Source organism: Scardinius erythrophthalmus (assembly GCF_964197995.2).
Source record: "Scardinius erythrophthalmus genome assembly, chromosome: 4".
NCBI lineage: Eukaryota > Metazoa > Chordata > Actinopteri > Cypriniformes > Leuciscidae > Scardinius > Scardinius erythrophthalmus.
In genome coordinates, this window is record NC_138224.1 from 49033858 (window position 1) to 49057008 (window position 23151).

General features: G+C 36.8%; 2 protein-coding genes across 2 annotated transcripts; one reads left to right on the forward strand and one right to left on the reverse strand.

Annotated features, from left to right (window-relative positions):
- Nucleotides 1-372: 372 nt before the first annotated feature.
- Nucleotides 373-16152, reverse strand: LOC308689334 (meprin A subunit beta-like; the record flags this gene model as incomplete). The annotated part of the gene is made up of 10 exons (XM_081362985.1): nucleotides 373-535; nucleotides 1728-1839; nucleotides 1973-2143; nucleotides 2250-2690; nucleotides 2765-2989; nucleotides 3074-3229; nucleotides 4976-5194; nucleotides 5280-5458; nucleotides 5633-5750; nucleotides 16071-16152. The coding sequence occupies 10 exons, from the start codon at nucleotides 16150-16152 to the stop codon at nucleotides 373-375; spliced, it is 1866 nt and encodes a 621-aa protein (XP_081219111.1).
- A 1241-nt stretch (nucleotides 16153-17393) lies between these two features.
- On the forward strand, nucleotides 17394-21866 carry LOC308689336 (meprin A subunit beta-like; the record flags this gene model as incomplete). The annotated part of the gene is made up of 9 exons (XM_081362987.1): nucleotides 17394-17401; nucleotides 18647-18825; nucleotides 18913-19131; nucleotides 19337-19492; nucleotides 19577-19801; nucleotides 19876-20316; nucleotides 20446-20616; nucleotides 20750-20802; nucleotides 21762-21866. 9 exons carry the CDS (start codon nucleotides 17394-17396, stop codon nucleotides 21864-21866), a joined length of 1557 nt encoding a protein of 518 aa, XP_081219113.1.
- Between the last annotated feature and the right edge of the window lie 1285 nt (nucleotides 21867-23151).

Here is a 23151-nt window from a genome sequence, read left to right on the forward strand (position 1 = left end):
ACTAATTCAACTCACTGAATCTGTCAGAGATGCTCTGGAAACTCAATTGTTGAGTTTCCTCAATTGTTGTAAAACCAATTCATAGATAAAGCAAATAGAGATTGTAACTGAAACACATCCAAATGCATCATAACCAAATCAAAGTTACTCAAAGCGTTTGAGTTGGAACCGAACTGAGTTGGGAAATGTGTATGAATACGCAGTCCTATTTACGGTTATTACGTGAAACTCCTGTTCATCATTTCACTGTCGTAGCAGATTGCTGTTCTCATCATAAAGCAATGCTCTGTTATGTTGGGATGCCCCTTAATGAATTAGTTTAAACTAATGTTGTAGTCTTACCCCTCAGTGGGCTCTGGTGTAGCTTTAGTGCTAGGTGTAGTTGTAGATGTTGTAGTTGTAGATGTTGTAGTTGTAGATGGTGTAGTTGTAGATGTTGTAGTTGTAGATGGTGTAGTTGTAGATGGTGTAGTTGTTGTAGTTGTAGATGGTGTAGTTGTAGTTGTTGTTGAGATCGGCCGAGGTGTGGAAGGTGCTCTAATAAACAAACAAAAATACTGTTAGAGTTTTATCATCAGATGCATCAGTTTCTCCCTGAACGCCATCCGACCAGTGTTTTATAGCATAATTTAAAGACATGATTAGAATGGTAAAACATTATGTAGTGAGGTTTGTGATACATGTAAAACGTCACAATCAGTAAATGAGTGGCCAATGAGCTATCGCTCCACCACAGTATATAAGCCTGTTGTTTAAGCCTCTTGTGGTGTACCATGGTGGAAAGCCCGTCCCTTCCTTTTGTGGCTGCACACTATGAAGGCATGTTTTTAGCGTGTAGCTTAGCTGTTTGATCCCAGCATTATTTAGTGACATTATGCGATTTTACTAGTTTAGTGTGACGTTGGGCTACCAGAGCTGTGTGGTGTGGTGTGCCTTCAGGACCCCATCGGTTCAGCATTGCAGTGTTAGCAGAGCTAAATAACCTTGTGTGCCTTTTAATGTAATAGTTACATTTGATTATTTAGTTTGATTTATTTTATTTTTTATATGATTTTTCTTTGCTTCTTTTATTTTTTTATAGAAGCTGAGTGCTTCCTGAAGCAGTCTGGATTTTTTTATTTTATTTTATTATTCCCGCGAACCAAGATGAGTCAAGTCAAGTTATCAGCCTTATTAGACATTCTCTGTTTTCAGTCAAGTTCACCCTTGAGAGCATCTCGATAGCCGCACCCTCATCGGCTCTGGCTGCACCCTTTCGCCATGGCACGTGACCAAAAGAGAAGAGAGGTCGTTTCGAGGGGGGAGGGAAGGGTAATGTATTTGATTAAAGATTATAAGGGTACATGAATTTTAAAAAAAGTAATGAAGTGCACAGATAAGTCATTTATAATAAACACTACAATATTACATATAAAAAGATTTGTCAAATTTGATTTCATGCCGACTTTAATTTTCCTTTTTTTTTCAGTTGCTAAGAATCAAGCCACTTGCTACACATGGCATGCTTTACCTGCTTTTTGTTACATTTATTACTTCAAAATAGCAGCTTAAGCTTCCAGCTTTAAAGATGTGACAATATTCACCCAATATAGCATGTTCTCTCCTACATTATTTCTTAAACGTACGTAGTGTTTATTTAAGTACTTTTTAATTTCATGGATCACTGAATAAGAGTTTACATAAGAGTACATTAAGAGTCTTTTAACATAAGTTAAAAGGATATTCACCTTGAGGCACAGGGTCCCTGCTTCAGTGCACTTGTGTCAGTAGAAACGTTGAGGTTCTTCACTGTTGCTTTAGGGCAGGGCAGAGAGTCTTTCTGAAGAAGCCGTGAGATATCTGGATTGGTACACAACATTTATAAAGTGAGACACAATGGAAATATCATTCCTGCCCAATCATCATTCTAATAACGCCAGGTTGCTCTTAATACTGCAGTTGAACTTGTTCTCTGTTACTTCACAAATCCTACCTTGCATGGAGAAGAGAAGTATGAGGTCACCACCCTTGATAAACTCTCTTCTAGTGAGATCATCTTTTGTAAGGATCACAAATGAGGCTGATCCACCCAGAAATACAGACTCATCGTCAGTGTCGAATGTAAATTCAATGTTTCGAGGTCTGTCCCAGTAATAGCTGCCACCTGTTAGAACACAACACGGCTTTTAAAATAACTCTGAAAGCTTACAGATAATAATTTATAATAATAAAAAATTGTGCATATAAACAGATTGCATTAAAGATCTAACCATTATAAGTCAAATCTGGGTCAGTGGTGATACTTTGCTCAAAGGACATGCGCTTCTGTATGTGTGGATTCTGGTCAAGGATCTGGACGGTTATTTGTCTCCATGGACAAGGCCACTGCAACTGGTCATCATATGCACCAGATACCAACTGACTAAATATTGAAAGATAATTTCTGTCCACATTTAACCGAGCCAGAAAGCGATAACCATCACTGAAGTAAGACAGCGGCATTGTTAAAACGCCGGACCCATGTTTCAGCTGCTTCTCAAAGTCCCTTATCTGCCATGTGAGGGGACACTCGGTCTCTGAAACATTGATATCATCCAGTGAGAATCCTCCACTGGAGTTTCCAGCTCCTTTACGGCCTTCAAACACAACTTGGAAAGATGTATTTGCGTTCAGTGGCACGTGATGCAGCTTCCAGTAATAACCAGGGGTTTCTGCAAGAAATGAAGCGGTCAGTAACACTGAAACACAGGCCTATATGAGTAAAGTTCTGCAGGAAGAGACGGACCTGTGATCTGATCCATAAGTCTGAGAGTTCCTCTGCTGTCTGCTTCATCCTGGTACTCTCGGATCCAGATGTTGAGCTGGTCAGACTCATTCCCGCTGTGATAGTAGTAGAACTGCAGGCACTGGACTTTACAGTCTCTTGTAGGGGTCAGTGTCTTGCTCTCCAATCTGGCTGAGTCCCCCTGGCTTCTGCCCTCAGTGCTGAAGTGCATGAAGAAAGACGTCCCTGGAGGCATGAGAACAGGAGTGTGGTTTGGGGAACTGGGAGGTACAGTGACTGCAACTGTGGTTGGAAGTGAAGTGATCTCACCATTCTTCTCTTTGCCCAAGTAGCTGTGGTCAGTCACATTGATGCCACTCACTGACTTCACTCTCTGCCAGCCATAATCAGCAGCAGAACAGACACTCATCTGACACAGAGATTCATCATCAAAACTACAGTGGTCAAGGAAAGAGATGGAGGAATCTGCAATGCAAAAAAACAAACACTGAGACTAAATCAATTCACTACCATTTCAATTCATCACAATGGTCCTTGGTCCCCTAACAAAAAAGAAGTATAATTCAAGTTCATTTTATTAAGTATACTTTATGTAAAATTACGTGTCTGTAAAGCCGCATTCTTCCATCTTAAAATATATCTAAATTACCTCTTATGCTCTCAATGACAAATGTGAAACAATTAGTTTATGCGTTCATGACCTCAAGGCTAGATTATTGTAATGCTCTACTGGGTGGTTGCCCTGCACGCTTAATAAACAAACTACAGCTAGTTCAAAATGCAGCAGCTCAAGTTCTTACCAGAACCAGGAAGTATGACCATATTAGCCCGGTTCTGTCAACACTGCATTGGCTCCCTATTAAACATCGTATACATTTTAAAATATTGCTGATTACTTACGAAGCACTAAATAGTTTAGCTCCGCAGTACTTGAGCGAGCTCTTAACACACTATATTCCTTCACGTCTATTGCGATCTCAAAATTCCGGCCAGTTAATAATACCTAGAATATCAAAATCAACTGCTGGGGGTAGATCCTTCTCCTATTTAGCACCAAAACTCTGGAACAGTCTTCCTACCATTGTAGGAATCATTGTATAACTAATGATCTTTGCAACGGAAGTGATTCAATCAAAAAATAACTTTATTCTAGAGCTGCTGTAAAGCCAAAACAATCTCTGTTATTTTAGTAGAATTATTTCCTATAGATAGTAGTATTTCCTACTATCACTGTAAAGCTATATAAATTAAGTTGAAGTGACTTGAATATGTAGTAATTATACTAATATCAATGTACTATTAGTAAACTTGTAAGTGTACTATTTTAATACTGCTTGGGACTAAATTGGCCCACTTATAGAAGAATATATTTAAGTGTACTACAAGTGTGACAGTAGTAAAATTTAAGTGCACAACTAGCTCACAATGTTTCTCATTTGTACTGCATCTGTACTACAAGTGAACTTATAAGTATACTAGTAGTTTACAATTTTAATACACATTGAAGTATTCTCCCAATAAACTACTAGTTTAGTAGTTTTATACTGCAAGTATACTTGTAAGTTTTCTTTATGTGAGCATAACATCATACTTATTTACTATTTATATTTTCTTACTTATAGATTGAAAATCCTTCTTATATAACATTAAGTATAGTTTAGAATTTATATATTTATTATATTTGCACTTTAAGTATACTACTTTGTTCCTATTTAAGTAAAAAAAAAATTATTACTTGAAATATACGTTTAACTGTAAATTTACTCTTTCAGTTTTAAAAAGCATTTTATTCTAGATTCATGCATTTCTTTTTTATCAACACTTGAATGTGGGTAAGTTTAATAAAAAAACAAGATTTTGAGCAAAAGGCGGAGAAAATCAGTGGGATCCAGATGGGATTCCGAACGATGATTAAAACACAGATGGAGCGGATTGAGTCCATCAACACCCCCAAAGCGTCACAGTCCTGTAGCTCATCCTGGGTCAACATTTCATTCAGTAACATTAGGCGTTTTGATTTGAACAAACTTGTTTCTGCTTCTTCTTCACCTGTGTTTTGATACAGAGATTCTGTACAAGCGTAACAGCGCCAACATCATATAATAGTGAAAATGATAGCCCACAAGAAACTTACGATCCAAATTGTCTGTGTGCTGCTTTGCAGCAAAAAGGAGAAAAAGAAAAATAGATTATGGTGGAGTAAATACTCACTGCATTTATAGAGTTTGTTGAGCTCAAGCGCATCATATTCACTCATTTCCATTAGTTGTCCGATCACATCTTGAAACTCGGGATTCTTGGTAATGATCGTGGATCCATCACCGTTGCTGAAGGCATTTTGATCAAAATGCATCACAGAGTAATAATCATATGGGGTGTCTTGGGTGCCGGACACGTTCTCACTGGATTTATTGAAATAACTCTCATACCCTGAACATAAAGACTATTGCAGTTATTAAAGTGATTAAGCATGTAAAGCATAATTAAAAAAATTATAATAAAACAACATGGCAACCTCTGATGATGTTTTCATATCTGATTGTCACATAATCATCTCTGTCATATCGTGTCTGCTCATGGTAGAATCCCAGTGCATGGAGAAACTCATGCTCAACAATGGCTTTTATTCCACAGCCATTCCCAATGGAAAGAGTCTGGCCTCCAGGAGATGTGCGTCCGATATATGACCAACACCTGCAAAATAAGTCATTCACACAACACACAGTCGGATAAAGCTACCAGTCTAATTATGCTGTCAAATTATGAGTGTCCAAACTTTTGACTGGTAAATAATAAACTCAGATATTTGACTCTACAGATTCAGTCTAGCATAGTCAACATCAGAAATGTCTGTAATATATTCCTAACCCTTCACGACTCTCCACAGAGATGTAAAACTCTTCTGCTGCTCTGGGCTTAAAGTCAATACATGATTTCAGTCTGAACTGCTCAAAGGCTCTCAAAATGACTCCTCTGTAGTTCATACCTATAAACACAAGCAAAACTGAGTGGAAAACAATATAAAAGTTATATTAAATATTTCAAAGTTGATTGAAGCAAAAGTGAGGAATCTGAAATCTTACTGAGATTTACACTCAGCTCATAGGGGACGGGAATATCCCACCAGGACTGATTCCCTGGACTGGCGCTCGCTTGCCTAGGCTTTAAAGCAGATCATTTCAAGTATCCGGATTTCATTTATATATAGACTTTCCTTCATTTATATATATACAGACTTACCTTCATGATGTCTCCTTCTGTGAGATGTAAACCTAATACGACAAGAGTGTTCAGTTCACAGTAAAAATGCTTGAATAAAGCATGAGTAAAAGTAATAACTTATCAACAAAAATAGATAAAAGTTATCTTACTGCTTATAAAAATGTATTTGGGTTCTTGAAATGCTATAATAGTTTTACCTTTGTTTATATCCGGAATGCTCTTCCATTTTTTACGAATGGCTTTGAGAAAATTATATTGAAGATTATATTGGGATAAGTATAAGATGATAGTGTTGATGATAATGATAGTGTTGGCAGTAATGAGCAGTTATGAATGTGACTGTACTGTACTTACCAGTTGGGTTCTTAGAACATGAGATATAAAAACAAGACAAAGAAAAATAGATTTAGCCTTAAAAATCAACAGCTGTATATTGCTTTAACAATGACAATGTGGACAATGACTGTCCACTATCCAACTTACATCTGATGCATGACCAAGAGCCAAAGCCAAGCTCAGCAGAAGAAAAGCACATACATGCATTGTCACTGGAAATCATAATGAGCACATTTGATTGATAAAATTTAATCTTGTCACTTATTAACCTGCAAGCAATTTACATTAAATGTAACAATACATATTTTTAATAATAATTAATGATTAGAACACCCAAGGAAACTAAAAGAGGGATACATACCAGTTTGCAGTCACTAATGAGGCTTTATGAGTTCAAATGTTAAGCGAGAGTCTTTTAAGCAGCAATGCCTAAAACCCACCCTGAAAATTACTGGAAAAACCAGCTAGATTGCAAAATTAACGTAACAGAAGTGTCTGTTTGTTTGCTTTGAGTTTGGTCTTTACTTAAAGATTTCAGACTCCAGCATCATTAATAAATATTTTGATGTTTTAGCTGATAAAAAATCACTGTAAACCACATCTTCACATGGCTGGTTATTTGTTTGTTTGGTCATGCATTTGGCAAATGCTTTTATCCAAAGTGACTTACATTTCTTCATGCTTATAATATATTTCTACCTCATACTGTGATCAGAATCCATATCGGATCACAATAGGAAGTTATTTGAAACATTCGGTGGTGTCTGAAAGTGTATCCATTTTCTCAGCTTAAAACTCAAGGTTCTGTCATGAAACCGATGGCAAAGGCTCTGAAATTCAACATCTAAGATGAGTGAATGTTCTTTTACTCCTTACACTGTGCATTATTGTGTGGTCTGCCTTTTAATTCTTAAATGAGCAACAGGACATATGTTTTAAAAGCAAGCGTCATGCAGGAGTAAAGCATAAGCAGCAGCAAGCATTTGTAGATGCTGTGAGAATACAGCGATACTCGCGGATATGAGAAGTTACAGTGAAACAGGCATTCAAGCATTTTCTAACGTTGTTTTTATTTTCAATGTTGAATGAAAATGTTGAGAGGAAATGTTGTGAGAACAACGTTAATGGAATGTTCTTTCGATTGTATTTTGCCTTGACGAACATGTTCTGAATTGTTCGAACTGTTCTGAATCCCATCAGGATGTAGTCTTTGACAAAAATGGGATTTTTTCAGAATTTTTAATCAAAATGTTTTTCTATTTATGAAACTTACCCACATTCAAGTGTTGATAAAAAAGGAATGCCTATAGCTTGAATAAAACATGTTTTTATTTTATTTCTAAGCAGAGGGTCTGTTCTTTCTTTTGATATACATCGCATGTTCAGATATTCATACAACAAAATATTCTGGGAGCCATGAAACATTTGTGTAAATTGCCAGTAATGCTGGCAACTTAAAAAAAAAAACAATCAGGAATATAGTTTGCAGTCATATACATTTATATATTTGATATTGTAATTTAGCTCTTCATTTAATTTCATAATTAGTTTTTTTTCTTTCTTTCTTTGCTGTTAGGCTTTAAATAAGCCCTTTTGGGTTTTCTGCCTCTCCCTGCACAGTATATGTTTTTTATTATTGTATATATTTTATAATTGTGCAAATAAACTAAACTAAATAGAAAAATCTTCAATCTTCTTTATAGCTAATGGTGCACACTTTAAAGGTGTGATTTTTTTTTTTGTGAGATATTTTGTCCCGTTAGTGGCCTTTGGCATAACCAAATATGCTGCTCAACAGGTCTGAATTCTCTCCATTGTGTTTTCTTTCATCTGTCCTGCAAGAGAATAACAAATTATTTGAAAAACCCATCATACAGGAATGCACCCATTCATGACAATTGTGTTGTTTGTCTTGATTATCTTGTTAGTCGCTTTACATAAAGGTGTCTGTAAATGTAAATCTAATCTCCTGCAGTTACGCAAGGAATGTGGAAAAAGTAGCGTCTTTTGTTTCAAAATGTTGTATTACATGTGTTACAAAACTGCAGGTTGAAGATCCAAACTTTTTTCTTTAAGGTAATCCTCAAAAACAGGCACAGGCTCAAAGACACGGGCAAACAAACCAAACATAAAACAAAGTTCAAGAAATAAAAAAATCTTATTTTACATATATATATATATAACTATTAGTTAGCTTTAAGATTGATGTTATGATAACTCTTGGTGTGTTTGGCATGGTTATGGGTATGACCTCATCTACAAAACTGTTCTTAGAATGTTTTGTTAACATTCTCATTAAGTTATGAAAATGTTATTTCTGAATGTTTTTTTTAAAAAGTTGCCAGCATTACTTAATCCAGACCTAAATCTAAAAGATTAATGGTCTGGGGTCGGTCAATGAAAATCGGCCAGCTCGAGGGGCGGCACCCAGCATGCATTTGAAAATCTCACTGCATGCAATTGGATAAAACTACGACCAATCACAACAAGCCCCATACGCTTAGCTACCAGCGGAGCTAACTGGTGGATTAGACTCGTACAGTATCCGGTCGGCAAAACAGCAAAAAGGTCCTTCTTGCAAAGGAAGGATTCGAGCGCCGTCTTCTGTTCCTCTTTTAGGGAAAAAGACAAGTCTAACTCGTTCATTGTAGCAGCCAAAGCCGTTTCAGACAACTGCTATTCATCCATAGCCATCTTGCAATGTTTACTAATGACTTCGACGTCACAGCGCTGTCGTCTTCTGTTTAGCTCGCCTCTGGCCCGCCTATATCAGATAACCCACTGTGATTGGTGCAGCTCAGATCGAGGGGCATATTTAAAGGACAATTCCGGTGAAAAATGAACCTGGGGTAATTAACACATGGTTACTGAGTCAATCGTTCCATGGGATGAGTTTTCATGATAATCGATATATAAAGAGTTTTATCTTTAAAAACAGATTAGCTCATAACACTAGTATATTGGGCACAGAGAATAAGTAAAAGTACATCGCTAGTTAATTCCACTAACAAGGCTCAAAATAGCCTCACACTAACATGGTAGCATAATAATAAATACATAAGTAATGTACTGTCTTTATAAAGTATCTTCTTATTAAACTGTCTGTACACTTACAAAGTTCTCAATGATTCGGTTTGCATGTAGGGACCCTCATTATGCTCCCGTGTTAGTGTGAGGCTATTTTGAGCCTTGTTAGTGGTATTAACTAGCGATTTATTTTTAGTTACTCTGTGCCCCATATACTAGTGTTATGAGCTAATCAGTTTTTAGAGATAAAACTCTTTATATTCGATTATCATGAAAACACATCCCAGGGAACGATCGACTCGGTAACCATGTGTTAATTACCCCTAGATTCATTTTTCACCGAAATTGTCCTTTAATGAGCTCCATTGCTCAACGCCAGAGTAACTCGCTGAGCAAATTCAACTTGTGCTCTCGCGAGAACTCTGGATTACCAGGGTAAGCATTACTGGCAATTTACACAAATGTTTCATGGCTCCCAGAATATTTTGTTGTATGAATATCTGAACATGCGATGTATATCAAAAGAAAGAACAGACCCTCTGCTTAGAAATAAAATAAAAACATGTTTTATTCAAGCTATAGGCATTCCTTTTTTATCAACACTTGAATGTGGGTAAGTTTCATAAATAGAAAAACATTTTGATTAAAAATTCTGAAAAAATCCCATTTTTGTCAAAGACTACATCCTGATGGGATTCAGAACAGTTCGAACAATTCAGAACATGTTCGTCAAGGCAAAATACAATCGAAAGAACATTCCATTAACGTTGTTCTCACAACATTTCCTCTCAACATTTTCATTCAACATTGAAAATAAAAACAACGTTAGAAAATGCTTGAATGCCTGTTTCACTGTAACTTCTCATATCCGCGAGTATCGCTGTATTCTCACAGCATCTACAAATGCTTGCTGCTGCTTATGCTTTACTCCTGCATGACGCTTGCTTTTAAAACATATGTCCTGTTGCTCATTTAAGAATTAAAAGGCAGACCACACAATAATGCACAGTGTAAGGAGTAAAAGAACATTCACTCATCTTAGATGTTGAATTTCAGAGCCTTTGCCATCGGTTTCATGACAGAACCTTGAGTTTTAAGCTGAGAAAATGGATACACTTTCAGACACCACCGAATGTTTCAAATAACTTCCTATTGTGATCCGATATGGATTCTGATCACAGTATGAGGTAGAAATATATTATAAGCATGAAGAAATGTAAGTCACTTTGGATAAAAGCATTTGCCAAATGCATGACCAAACAAACAAATAACCAGCCATGTGAAGATGTGGTTTACAGTGATTTTTTATCAGCTAAAACATCAAAATATTTATTAATGATGCTGGAGTCTGAAATCTTTAAGTAAAGACCAAACTCAAAGCAAACAAACAGACACTTCTGTTACGTTAATTTTGCAATCTAGCTGGTTTTTCCAGTAATTTTCAGGGTGGGTTTTAGGCATTGCTGCTTAAAAGACTCTCGCTTCACATTTGAACTCATAAAGCCTCATTAGTGACTGCAAACTGGTATGTATCCCTCTTTTAGTTTCCTTGGGTGTTCTAATCATTAATTATTATTAAAAATATGTATTGTTACATTTAATGTAAATTGCTTGCAGGTTAATAAGTGACAAGATTAAATTTTATCAATCAAATGTGCTCATTATGATTTCCAGTGACAATGCATGTATGTGCTTTTCTTCTGCTGAGCTTGGCTTTGGCTCTTGGTCATGCATCAGATGTAAGTTGGATAGTGGACAGTCATTGTCCACATTGTCATTTTCCACATTGTCATTGTTAAAGCAATATACAGCTGTTGATTTTTAAGGCTAAATCTATTTTTCTTTGTCTTGTTTTTATATCTCATGTTCTCAGAACCCACCTTGTAAGTACAGTACAGTCACATTAATCTGTTGTAAAGTTATTATAATATGTTTCCAGGATGAAATATCCTGTTTTAACTGCTCATTACTGCCTGATGATGTGATTGCTCATCTATCGTCTTACTTTCATAATGTTTCACTAAAGTTACATTTTGTCCTGTACTCACTCAATGCTCATTCCCTCTCTGTGTCTTTTGTTGACTTCAATATAATTTTCTCCAAGACATTTTTGAGAAATGGAAGAGCATTCCGGATATAAACAAAGGTAAAACTATTATAGCATTTCAAGAACCCAAATACATTTTTATAAGCAGTAAGATAACTTTTATCTATTTTTGTTGATAAGTTATTACTTTTACTCATGCTTTATTCAAGCATTTTTACTGTGAACTGAACACTCTTGTCGTATTAGGTTTACATCTCACAGAAGGAGACATCATGAAGGTAAGTCTGTATATATATATATAAATGAAGGAAAGTCTATATATAAATGAAATCCGGATACTTGAAATGATCTGCTTTAAAGCCTAGGCAAGCGAGCGCCAGTCCAGGGAATCAGTCCTGGTGGGATATTCCCGTCCCCTATGAGCTGAGTGTAAATCTCAGTAAGATTTCAGTTTCCTCACTTTTGCTTCAATCAACTTTGAAATATTTAATGTAACTTTTATATTGTTTTCCACTTATGTTTTGTTTGTGTTTATAGGTATGAACTACAGAGGAGTCATTTTGAGAGCCTTTGAGCAGTTCAGACTGAAATCATGTATTGACTTTAAGCACTGTAAAATCCGATTAGTTCAGCTTACTCAAAAAAAGCATGCAAACCGATTGCACTTAAAAAACTAAGTAACGTGAAATAGGAATAGTATGTAGTACTAACAAGTGCATGTCTAGTAGTGTAAACTTACAAGAGAGTTCCAGTAACTTAAAACTAATTTGTATAGTATACTTGATCATTTACTTTAGATGTACTCATTTATGCTAGTTGTGTTAACTCTGATGTTTTCTGCATACAACTTGGAATTACTGAGTTTACTTTACTTCAAAAGCAATCCAGTTTACTTGTTAAAACCATGCAAACCGATTGCACTTAAAATAGCAAGTAAGCTTTACTCAAATAACTTAAGTGCTATCAGTCATCTATTATATATCATTGAGAATACTTTCACAATTTTACAAAGATAACATTTACAACAGGACAAATAAATTTAAGGCAATGATACAGTTCAAAGGTAAATTTATTGTATTTGTTTTCTTAACAACTGACACAGGGGTGGTCCACACAAGTTTGCATTGGGGTATACAATTTATGTAAATAGTCACTTTATGTTTTTACATTTTTTGAAAAAAAAAAAAAAAAAAACGGAAACACTTTATAATAAGGTTTATTAGTTAACATTAGGTAGTGTGTTAACGAACATGAACTAACCATGAGAAATACATATAAAAATAAATATATTTGAGACCATACCCTGACTCCAACAGATTCTCAACAAACAGCTTTAACAATTCAATACATAACAATGACTCACTTTAATCAATAACACTTCGGAGACCAAACTTGGTATATAGAAGTGCAAAAAAAGTGGCTACATTCATTAACGATGGAATAGTATTTCATCGTTTAAGCCTAAACGATGAAAAAGCAATGTCTCTAAAACACATACATTAGAAATGACAGATTCTTAATGACAGATTCTTAATTTTTTTTAATTCTGTCAGTAATTACTCAACCTCATGTTGTTCCAACCCCGTAAGACTTTTGTTCATCTTAGGAACACAAATGAAGATATTTTTGATGAAATCTGAGAGGTTTCTGTTCCTCCATAGACTGCAATGTCATTGCAACTTCCAAGGCCCAGAAAGGTAGTAAAGACATAGTTAAAATAGTCCATGTGACTACAGTACTTCAACCTTAATGTTATGAAGCATCAAGAATACTTTTTGTGTGTAAAACCCCCGCCATTACGACATTATTCAACAATCTCTTCTCTTCCACGTCATTCTCCAACACTGTTGACGTAGTGTAAACATCCAGCGCTTCTGGGTTCTACGTCAGATTGAGGCTTATTATTGTCTGATGCTGGTCATGTGTGATGCTGGCCAATAATAAGCCTACGTTCTGACATAGAACCCAGAAGCACTGGGATGTTTACACTACGTCAACAGCGTAGGAGAATGGCGTGGAAGAGAAGAGATTGTTGAATAATGTCGTAATGGCGGGGGTTTTTTGCGCACAAAAAGTATTCTCGTCGCTTCATAATATTAAGGTTGAAGTACTGTAGTCACATGGACTATTGTAACAATGTTTTTTTCTGGGCCTTGAGAGTTGCAATGACGTTGCGGTCATTGGGGGGTAGAAAGCTCTCAGATTTCATCAAAAATATCTTTGTGTTTTGAAGATGAACGAAGGTCTTACAGGTTTTGAACGACATGAAGGTGAGTAATTACTGACAGAATTTTCATTTTTTAGGTTAACTAACCCTTTAACTTGCTCATGAACTAATGGGCTGACAATTTTAAACAAGTGGCTTAGTTTCCCTTTTATTTTTCTATCAACTAATCTAATTCCACTGTCATAAACAAATGTAATCTAATGCCAAACATCATCAATCTTGCACATTTGATTACTCAACAAGAGATTGTTCAGATGTTGCAGTTTTGGTGAGAGTTTGTTCTGTCTCAAAGCAAGCATCAATTTCTGAATGAAGTTAAAAAGTATTTTTCATGTCTTTTGGGTAGGGATGCAACGATTATAGATTTTGTTGGTACGATTATAGTCTGAGGAATAATCACGGTTTCACGGTTATCACGATTATTTTGCATTCATTAATTTCACAACACTATTAGTTTATAAAATCACACGAAAACTCCTTATATTTTAAAGTGTTATTTATTGCTGCTCAGCAACCAAATAATACACTACAAAATAATAATACAAACAAACAAGTCCATTTCTCTCTTTGGAATTAAAGAAAAGTGAAAAAAAAAAAAGATTTTTGACTTACTTTAACACTGAAAATAAATAACAATAAAAATAAAAATAGCCTTTTGAACTAGTTCATAGTTCTTTTTTTTCCATGCTTTTTTTTTTCCATTTTTCAAAATGATTGCCACAGCCCATATTGAACCACAGACAATTATTTTATCAGTTTTAACACTGAAGCTATGCGTCAGATGTTTGTTTCCCATCCTCACCGACCTTGTCATAAAACTGGTTTAAATACGACGACTCCTTGCTGCTTTTTGTTTTGATTTAACGTAAGTGATGAGTCGTTCATGAACGATCCATTCATTGCGCCTGTCACGTGACAAATGAACGAAAGACTCTGAAGGTAAAGTTTCCTGTAAACGATTTTTGACTGCATTATAATGATTTCTTAATTCAGAATATGATAAAGATTGCAGAGGTGGATATGTTCTGGGAATTTTGCAGTTAATAGTATAACATTTAAAGCCCCTTAAATGAACGAAATGACTCGAAAAAAGATTTGTTCATTTTGATGAACGAGATCGAACAAGAGAATCAGTAGACACTGGTGGCTGGTGTTGCCAGATTGGGTGTTTTTTCCCGCTACATATTAAGGCCGTTTTATGGTGTGTTTTAGCTGTGTTTTCGCCTGGAAGGCTCTTTAGAAATCTGGCACTCTATTGAAGGAAGTTAAACTGAGAGCGCGGCGTTCACAGACCAGAATGGACGAGTTCACAGTAACGTTCATCAGGCAGTAATACAGTAGGCTACGTTCAGTTCACGTTCGCCCAAAATATGAACTAGTTCCGTGCTCCGTGTCTCATAAGCTCTTATAATGTTTTCATTTTGCGCAAGATGCAACATTTCCGTTCCGTGAAACACAAACGCGGTGTTGTGGAGCCTTTACGATTAATTAACCGTGACGAATTAAAGCGCGGTTAATAGTGAAATCGGTTAATCGTTGCATCCCTACTTTTGGGTAATCCAAATTTAAAGCATAAAACAGACCAAAATAGATGCAAATTGCCTGAGGCAGGTTCTGCAGATTATCCATTACAATACCTTTCTCAACAATGATGGCAGTAGACACTGGGCAAAGGTAGAGTTTAGAGAGGGAAGTTGTTCTTCATCAATGACAGTCAGCACCCCAACAGATAGTTGTGCCCAGGCTTCATCAACATCACATACCTGAATGAAACCAAACAATAAAAATATTACAACAGAGAAAAGTGAAAAGGCATGATCTATAAATTATCTCATGATCTATACATGATCTTAATTTCTTTTTGACTGAAGAAAGAAAGATATGGACATCTTGGATGACATGGGTGTGAGTAAATTATCAGGAAATTTTTATTTGAAAGTGAACTAATCCTTTAAGATTACAGTCCACAGTTAAAGAGTTTATCAACAAAACCCCACAACACTTTAGACAACAGCTAGATAGATTGTAAGCAAAACCATGATAAACTCAGAATATTAATACAAAATTAAGGCTGCAGTAAACTCACCCCTGTTTTCATTTTCTGCATAAGCTCATCTAATTTCTCTCCAATGCTTCTTGAAGACTTGAAGATTGTGACAAAGCGTGGTGTGAGCGATCCACAGCACCATAAAAGTTACTCTGCAGATCTGTGGGGACTATCCTGTTAAACTCTGCAAACACCTACAACACAGGCAAAAAAAAAAAGGCATAGGACAGCGTGGAAATCTTTCAATGAACAATTATTCATAATTAATAATTGATTTTTCTGATCTTTATAAAAAATATCTTTCAATGCATGGTCAGGCCAACAGGCCAATCAATTCTAAAGCCAAACCTAAACAAAATGTGGTTTATAATGGTGGAAAAGGGTATGAATAAGTACTTACTTGTGTCTCTGTAAAAAGAGCTGGCCACTGCTCCATCTGCATCCACAACTTCACGTCTTCGCATTGAGAAGGTCTGGTCCATCTTTGATGCAGTGATAAAGTAGTTGAGTAAAAAAAAAGTCAGCATAAAAAAAAAATCACTTTTACAGTGCTTTCATTACAATCTGAATTAACTCAATTTAAAATAATAATAGTTTAATGCTGTTGTGAAATCACATACTGTCAAAAAGCATCACATACTTCATCTCTGCATAAGCTGCAGATTACATTTAACTGTAGATGTGCGCCATTTCACCAGATTTGGAACCTTAATAATTAAACCAATGCCAACAGAGGAGAATGCATCAGTGAAAATGGTAAAATAGAAAACCATAATTCTTACATTTGGGAGAAATAAATCGCTTTTCAGGCATTCCAGGAACTGTTATGGTACCTGATAGTTTTATGCGCAAAAAAAAAACAGGCCAAACCATATTCTTCAAGCTCTAATTATCTCAATTATTTGGTAACGTTAGACATTAAGGAAATCAGTAAAAATTAGCGACAGACATTCGACAGACAAAAAAAAAAACATTCACACAAAAGTCGCATGCTTGATTACTCACCTTATTATTATTCCAAAAACGTAGCGAAGCGCCAGATAAAAATGTAGGTAGTCTGTCTGTCAGACTGTCAAAGTCTTTCCACATCTGCAAAATTGGCGCCGAAAATGAAATACGCACAGAATCTATTGCGCATGCTCTCACAAGTGCCACTTCTTCTTCTTTGTTTTTTCTGCACATTAGTATGGGAAGCCAAACAAACCAAAAGTGGGACGAGAGAGCAGGGGGTTTACAGAGCTCGCGCCGCGCTGACATGTCATCTGCGCGGTTCAATGGTACGAGGCGCGCGGCCGATTCGTCAGCGCAGCGCGGACGTGTTTCCTAGCGACACCCAATGGGCAGCGCGGCGCGAACAATCCTCACCAGCGCTGCGCTGACCAATTTATACAGCGCAGCGCAAACCATACATGCAAATAAATGTACAATAAAGAAACCCCTCCTTCCTTACAAAAAATTGGTTTTCTGCTGAAGTTTAGGAGTTTTTCCCAACAGAAGACAAAGAAGAAGAAAGACAAGATGAAATGCATACATTTCTTATGTTTATTATCTTTAATAGTGTTAGTAAAGAGTAGTGTTGTGCGTCGATACTTTGAAGAACTGCATATGTATAGAGGCTACGGAAAGAGCTGTATAAAGCAGACACTTCAATGACTTTCAATATCGTAGTCGTCTTGAGGAGCACGCCAACCTTCTGGTAATTATATCGGACAGTTTAGGCTACATGTTCAGGTAATGTAGGCTATTTTATTATTGTAAGTTTTGCATTCAGCCATCATTTGTAGACTTTATGCTTTTTATGTCTGAATTCCATAATCAAAACCATCATTTGTTAATTTTGAATAAAATGTTCAAACTAAAGATCGATTTTATGTTATTGATATTTTGTGATATTGATTTATAGGGTGAATTCAGTGTGATTTGGACACTTTTTGCCATTGAGATTAATTGGAAAAAGTGTCCCTCCCAATCAACCTGAATACACACACACACACACACACACACACACACACACACACACACACACTATATATATATCTGTATAATGTTTTAGAATGACCTTGACCTCATCACCACAATCAATGAACTTAAAGAGGCTATACAAGACTTATGTCTTCTGATGGACCATATTTTCAACCCTCCTGTGAACGCCCCATTTACACTACCAATTTTACATACACGGCCAAGGTAATGTTAATTTTAAGTTTGACACAGCAGTTTTGCAATTACTCATTTTTCAAGGCTTTTTCTTTAGGTTCATGTAAATCAAAATCTGCTGTACCTGTACTCATTTACATTAATAATAGCAGAGGTTTATGGGTAAAATGTAATTGAGTGTCGCCAAATGAACTTGTATCTGTTTAAATTGGTCAGCGCCGCGCTGCCCATTGGGTGTCGCCAGGAAACACGTCCGCGCTGCGCTGATGAATCGGCCGCGCGGCTCGTACCATTGAACCGCGCAGATGGCATGTCAGCGCGGCGCGAGCTCTGTAAACCACCGCTGTCTCGTCCCACTTTTGGTTTGTTTGGCTTCCCATACATTAGGCATGCTTTAATTCACTGCTGCCTCTCACTGGTTTAGTAACGTCATTGCATCCTTTGTTGTTACTTGCTTATTTCAAGTAAGCGTCACTCAAACGATTGAGTAACTTGTTATTTTCACCCTGCAATTGACTGTAACTCAACAAAACCTAGTAAGAAGTATGTATTTTATATTACTGAGTAAAGTTTACTAAGTATATGTGAGTCAGGAAAGCTATTGGATTTTACAGTGAGCCCAGAGCAGCAGAAGAGTTTTACATCTCTGTGGAGAGTCGTGAAGGGTTAGGAATATATTACAGACATTTCTGATGTAGCCTATGCTAGACTGAATCTGTTGAGTCAAATATCTGAGTTTATTATTTACCAGTCTATACCAGTCTAATAAGGTATTTAAACACATACTGTGAAATGAATTGGAAATGACTTATTTTGCAGGTGTTGGTCATATATCGGACGCACATCTCCTGGAGGCCAGACTCTTTCCATTGGGAATGGCTGTGGAATAAAAGCCATTGTTGAGCATGAGTTTCTCCATGCACTGGGATTCTACCATGAGCAGACAAGATATGACAGAGATGATTATGTGACAATCAGATATGAAAACATCATCAAAGGTTGCCATATCATTTTATTATAACTTTTTTTTAATTATGCTTTACATGCTTAATCACTTTAATAACTGCAATAGTCTTTATGTTCAGGGTATGAGAGTTATTTCAATAAATCCAGTGAGAACGTGTCCAGCACCGAAGGCACCCCGTATGATTATTACTCTGTGATGCATTTTGATCAAAATGCCTTCAGCAACGGTGATGGATCCACGATCATTACCAAGAATCCCGAGTTTCAAGATGTGATCGGACAACTAATGGAAATGAGTGAATATGATGCGCTTGAGCTCAACAAACTCTATAAATGCAGTGAGTATTTGACCGTTTTCCTTTGTGGCCTTTAATGTTTGGTTTGGTTTTAATTTGTGGATTCTGTGTAAGACTAAAATGAAGTTGTGGTTGCTGGATATCTCACCGGACCAATATTTGAAGCCAGGGAGACCAAGGACCATTGTGATGAATTGAAATGGTAGTGACTTGATTTAGTCTCAGTGTTTGTTTGTTTGCATTGCAGATTCCTCCATCTCTTTCCTTGACCACTGTAGTTTTGATGATGAATCTCTGTGTCAGATGAGTGTCTGTTCTGCTGCTGATTATGGCTGGCAGAGAGTGAAGTCAGTGAGTGGCATCAATGTGACTGACCACAGCTACTTGGGCAAAGAGAAGAATGGTGAGATCACTTCACTTCCATCCACAGTTGCAGTCACTGTACCTCCCAGTTCCCCAAACCACACTCCTGTTCTCATGCCTGCAGGGACGTCTTTCTTCATGCACTTCAGCACTGAGGGCAGAAGCCAGGGGGACTCAGCCAGATTGGAGAGCAAGACACTGACCCCTACAAGAGACTGTAAAGTCCAGTGCCTGCAGTTCTACTACTATCACAGCGGGAATGAGTCTGACCAGCTCAACATCTGGATCCGAGAGTACCAGGATGAAGCAGACAGCAGAGGAACTCTCAGACTTATGGATCAGATCACAGGTCCGTCTCTTCCTGCAGAACTTTACTCATATAGGCCTGTGTTTCAGTGTTACTGACCGCTTCATTTCTTGCAGAAACCCCTGGTTATTACTGGAAGCTGCATCACGTGCCACTGAACGCAAATACATCTTTCCAAGTTGTGTTTGAAGGCCATAAAGGAGCTGGAAACTCCAGTGGAGGATTCTCACTGGATGATATCAATGTTTCAGAGACCGAGTGTCCCCTCACATGGCAGATAATGGACTTTGAGAAGATTCTGGACAGTGGGGTTGGAGTTTTATTGAGTCCACTGTATTACTCCAGTGATGGTTATCGCTTTAGGGCTCGGTTAGTTTTGTTAGGGAATCAACTTTCAATATTTGTTCAGTTGGTATCTGGTGCATATGATGACCAGTTGCAGTGGCCTTGTCAATGGAGACAAATAACCGTCCAGATCCTTGACCAGAATCCACACATACAGAAGCGAATGTCCTTTGAGCAAAGCATCACCACTGACCCTGATTTGACTCTTTATGGTTAGATCTTTAATGCAATCTGATTATTTATCTGTAATTTTCATGTGTTTATATGCATCATTTAACTTAGATGACACTCAAAGTTATTATCTGTAGGGTCATTTTATAAGACATGTTGTGTTCTAACAGATGGCAGCTATTACTGGGACAATCCTCGAAACATTGGAGCACAAATCAGCATCAGCGATGAGTCTGTATTTCTGGGTGGATCAGCCTCTTTTGCGCTCCTGACAGTAGATGATCTCCCTAGAAGAGAGTTTATCAAGGGTGGTGACCTCATACTTCTCTTCTCCGTGCAAGGTAGGATTTGTGAAGTAACAGAGAACAAGTTCAACTGCAGTATTAAGAGCAACCTGGCGTTATTAGAATGATGATTGGGCAGGAATGATATTTCCATTGTGTCTCACTTTATAAATGTTGTGTACCAATCCAGATATCGCTTTGATATCTAAGCGCTTTGAGTGCCGAGAAAAGCGCTATATAAATGTAATGAATTATTATTATTATTATTATTATATCTCAGGGCTTCTTCAGAAAGACTCTCTGCCCTGCCCTAAAGCAACAGTGAAGAACCTCAACGTTTCTACTGACGCAAGTGCACAGAAGCAGGGACCCTGTGCCTCAAGGTGAATATCCTTTTATCCTCTGTTGTTCTCTTATGCAAAATACACAAATCAAAGAAAATGCAAAAGTACTCTACAAATAATCACTATATTTAAGAAATAATGTAGGAGAGAACATGCTCTACTGTGTGAATATAGTCTCATCTGTAAAGGCCTGTTCACACCGGGACGAATTTCGCGCGGGATATTCGCCGACGTTTAACGCCTCGTGTAAAAGCGTCATTTAAAAAAAAAAAACTATCTGACCAATGAGATTGGCGCTTTTGTTCACGTGTCTGGAGCTTCTGAAGCCCCCACAACTTGGGGGCGCGCAAACACAAAACGGTCTTGCCGAGCACACATACGTAACGGCGAAGAAGATATACGACAAGTAGCGTCTAAACACTGCCGGGATGAAATAAGACGAGGAAGATGCAAGGCAAGATGAATGTAGAGTTGCTGCTCTCGTTGGTGCATAAAGAACTATATGACAAACGCGACAGCGACTACAAAAATCTTGATAAAAGAAAAAAATCTGCTTTACATTAAGCGCCATCTAATGTCAGGGAATGAATTTGCATGTTCACTCGGCTCATCGTCAGCGAACATCGCTTGGGTGTGAACACAAATAACGCGGTGAAAAACGCTGGCGAATAACGCGCGCCGATATTCGTCCCGGTCTGTACGGCCCTTAAGGCTGGAAGCTTACGCTGCTATTTTGAACTAATAATCGTAACAAAAAAAGCAGGTAAAGGATGACTTGAATAATTTGGAGAAGGTGTTCAGAGATAAACCGATGCATCTGATGATAAAACTCTAACAGTATTTTTGTTTGTTTCTTAGAGCACCTTCCACACCTCAGCCGATCTCTACAACTACAACTACACCATCTACAACTACAACATCTACAACTACACCAGGCACTACAGCTACACCAGAGCCCACTGAGGGGTAAGACTACAACATTAGTTTAAACTAACTCATTATGGGGCATCCCAACATAACAGAGCATTGCTTTATGATGAGAACAGCAATCTGCTACGACAGTGAAATGATGAACAGGAGTTTCACGTAATAACTGTAAATAGTGCTGCGTATTCATACACATTTCCCAACTCAGTTCGGTTCCAACTCAAACGCTTTGAGTAACTTTGATTTGATTATGATGCATTTGGATGTGTTTCAGTTACAATCTCTATTTGCTTTATTTATGAATTGGTTTTACAACAATTGAGGACATCCAAAAAAATCCAAAAATGTTTCCAGAGCATCTCTGACAGATTCAGTGAGTTGAATTAGTGAAGGATTTGTGTCTTCTGAGTGATTCAAACAGTCTGTCTAATATTTACTAACAGAACTGGCTCAGAAGACCCGTTTATTTGTGAAATGATTTATTGCATGCACTTTACAAATATATATCTAATTAAATGAGCAGTTTTTATTGCATTACTAATGTTTATCCTCCCATGTGTTCCTCTCCTCTTTTAGTAAATGTGTGGACATATTTTGCAACTCCAGTGCCAAGACTGCTTCCTCTCTGATCATCTTGCTGCTTTGCTTTCTTTTGCTGGAGATTTAATCATGACGGTTCACCATTATCACTGCTCTATGCCTGACCACACAAGATTTCAATGGAAAAACTACATCTGTCTTCAGCCTTAAGTGTGTATTGTTAAATAAAGGAGATGCTCTCATATAATCTACAGTCAATGTTAATCTTAGCTTTAATCATAATAGTTACCAATATCAAGGGCGTATGTTTGATGTCATCAACAGCTTACTCATAACTAATAACATAATTTTGATTGTTCACCAACAACTTTGTGTACTTTATGATATAATATCTAAACGGTTAAAGGTAATGAGGACATCTCAAGGATCTAAGGGTTTTCAATATCAACATGTGTGTTTTACATTAAGAAAGCAACCATACATTGGTGTTGTTTTATTTTATTTCCTTTTATATTTAATTTCATAATCATTAGTAATTTATGTAGTAGTCATTTGATTTATCATTTATTAATATTATCTATTCATATAAGATTTTTTATTTAGTTTAGTTTATTTGCACAATTATAAAATATATACAATAATAAAAAAAACATATACTGTGCAGGGAGAGGCAGAAAACCCAAAAGGGCTTATTTAAAGCCTAACAGCAAAGAAAAAAAAAAGAAACTAATTATGAAATTAAATAAAGAGCTAAATTACAATAACAAATATATAAATGTAT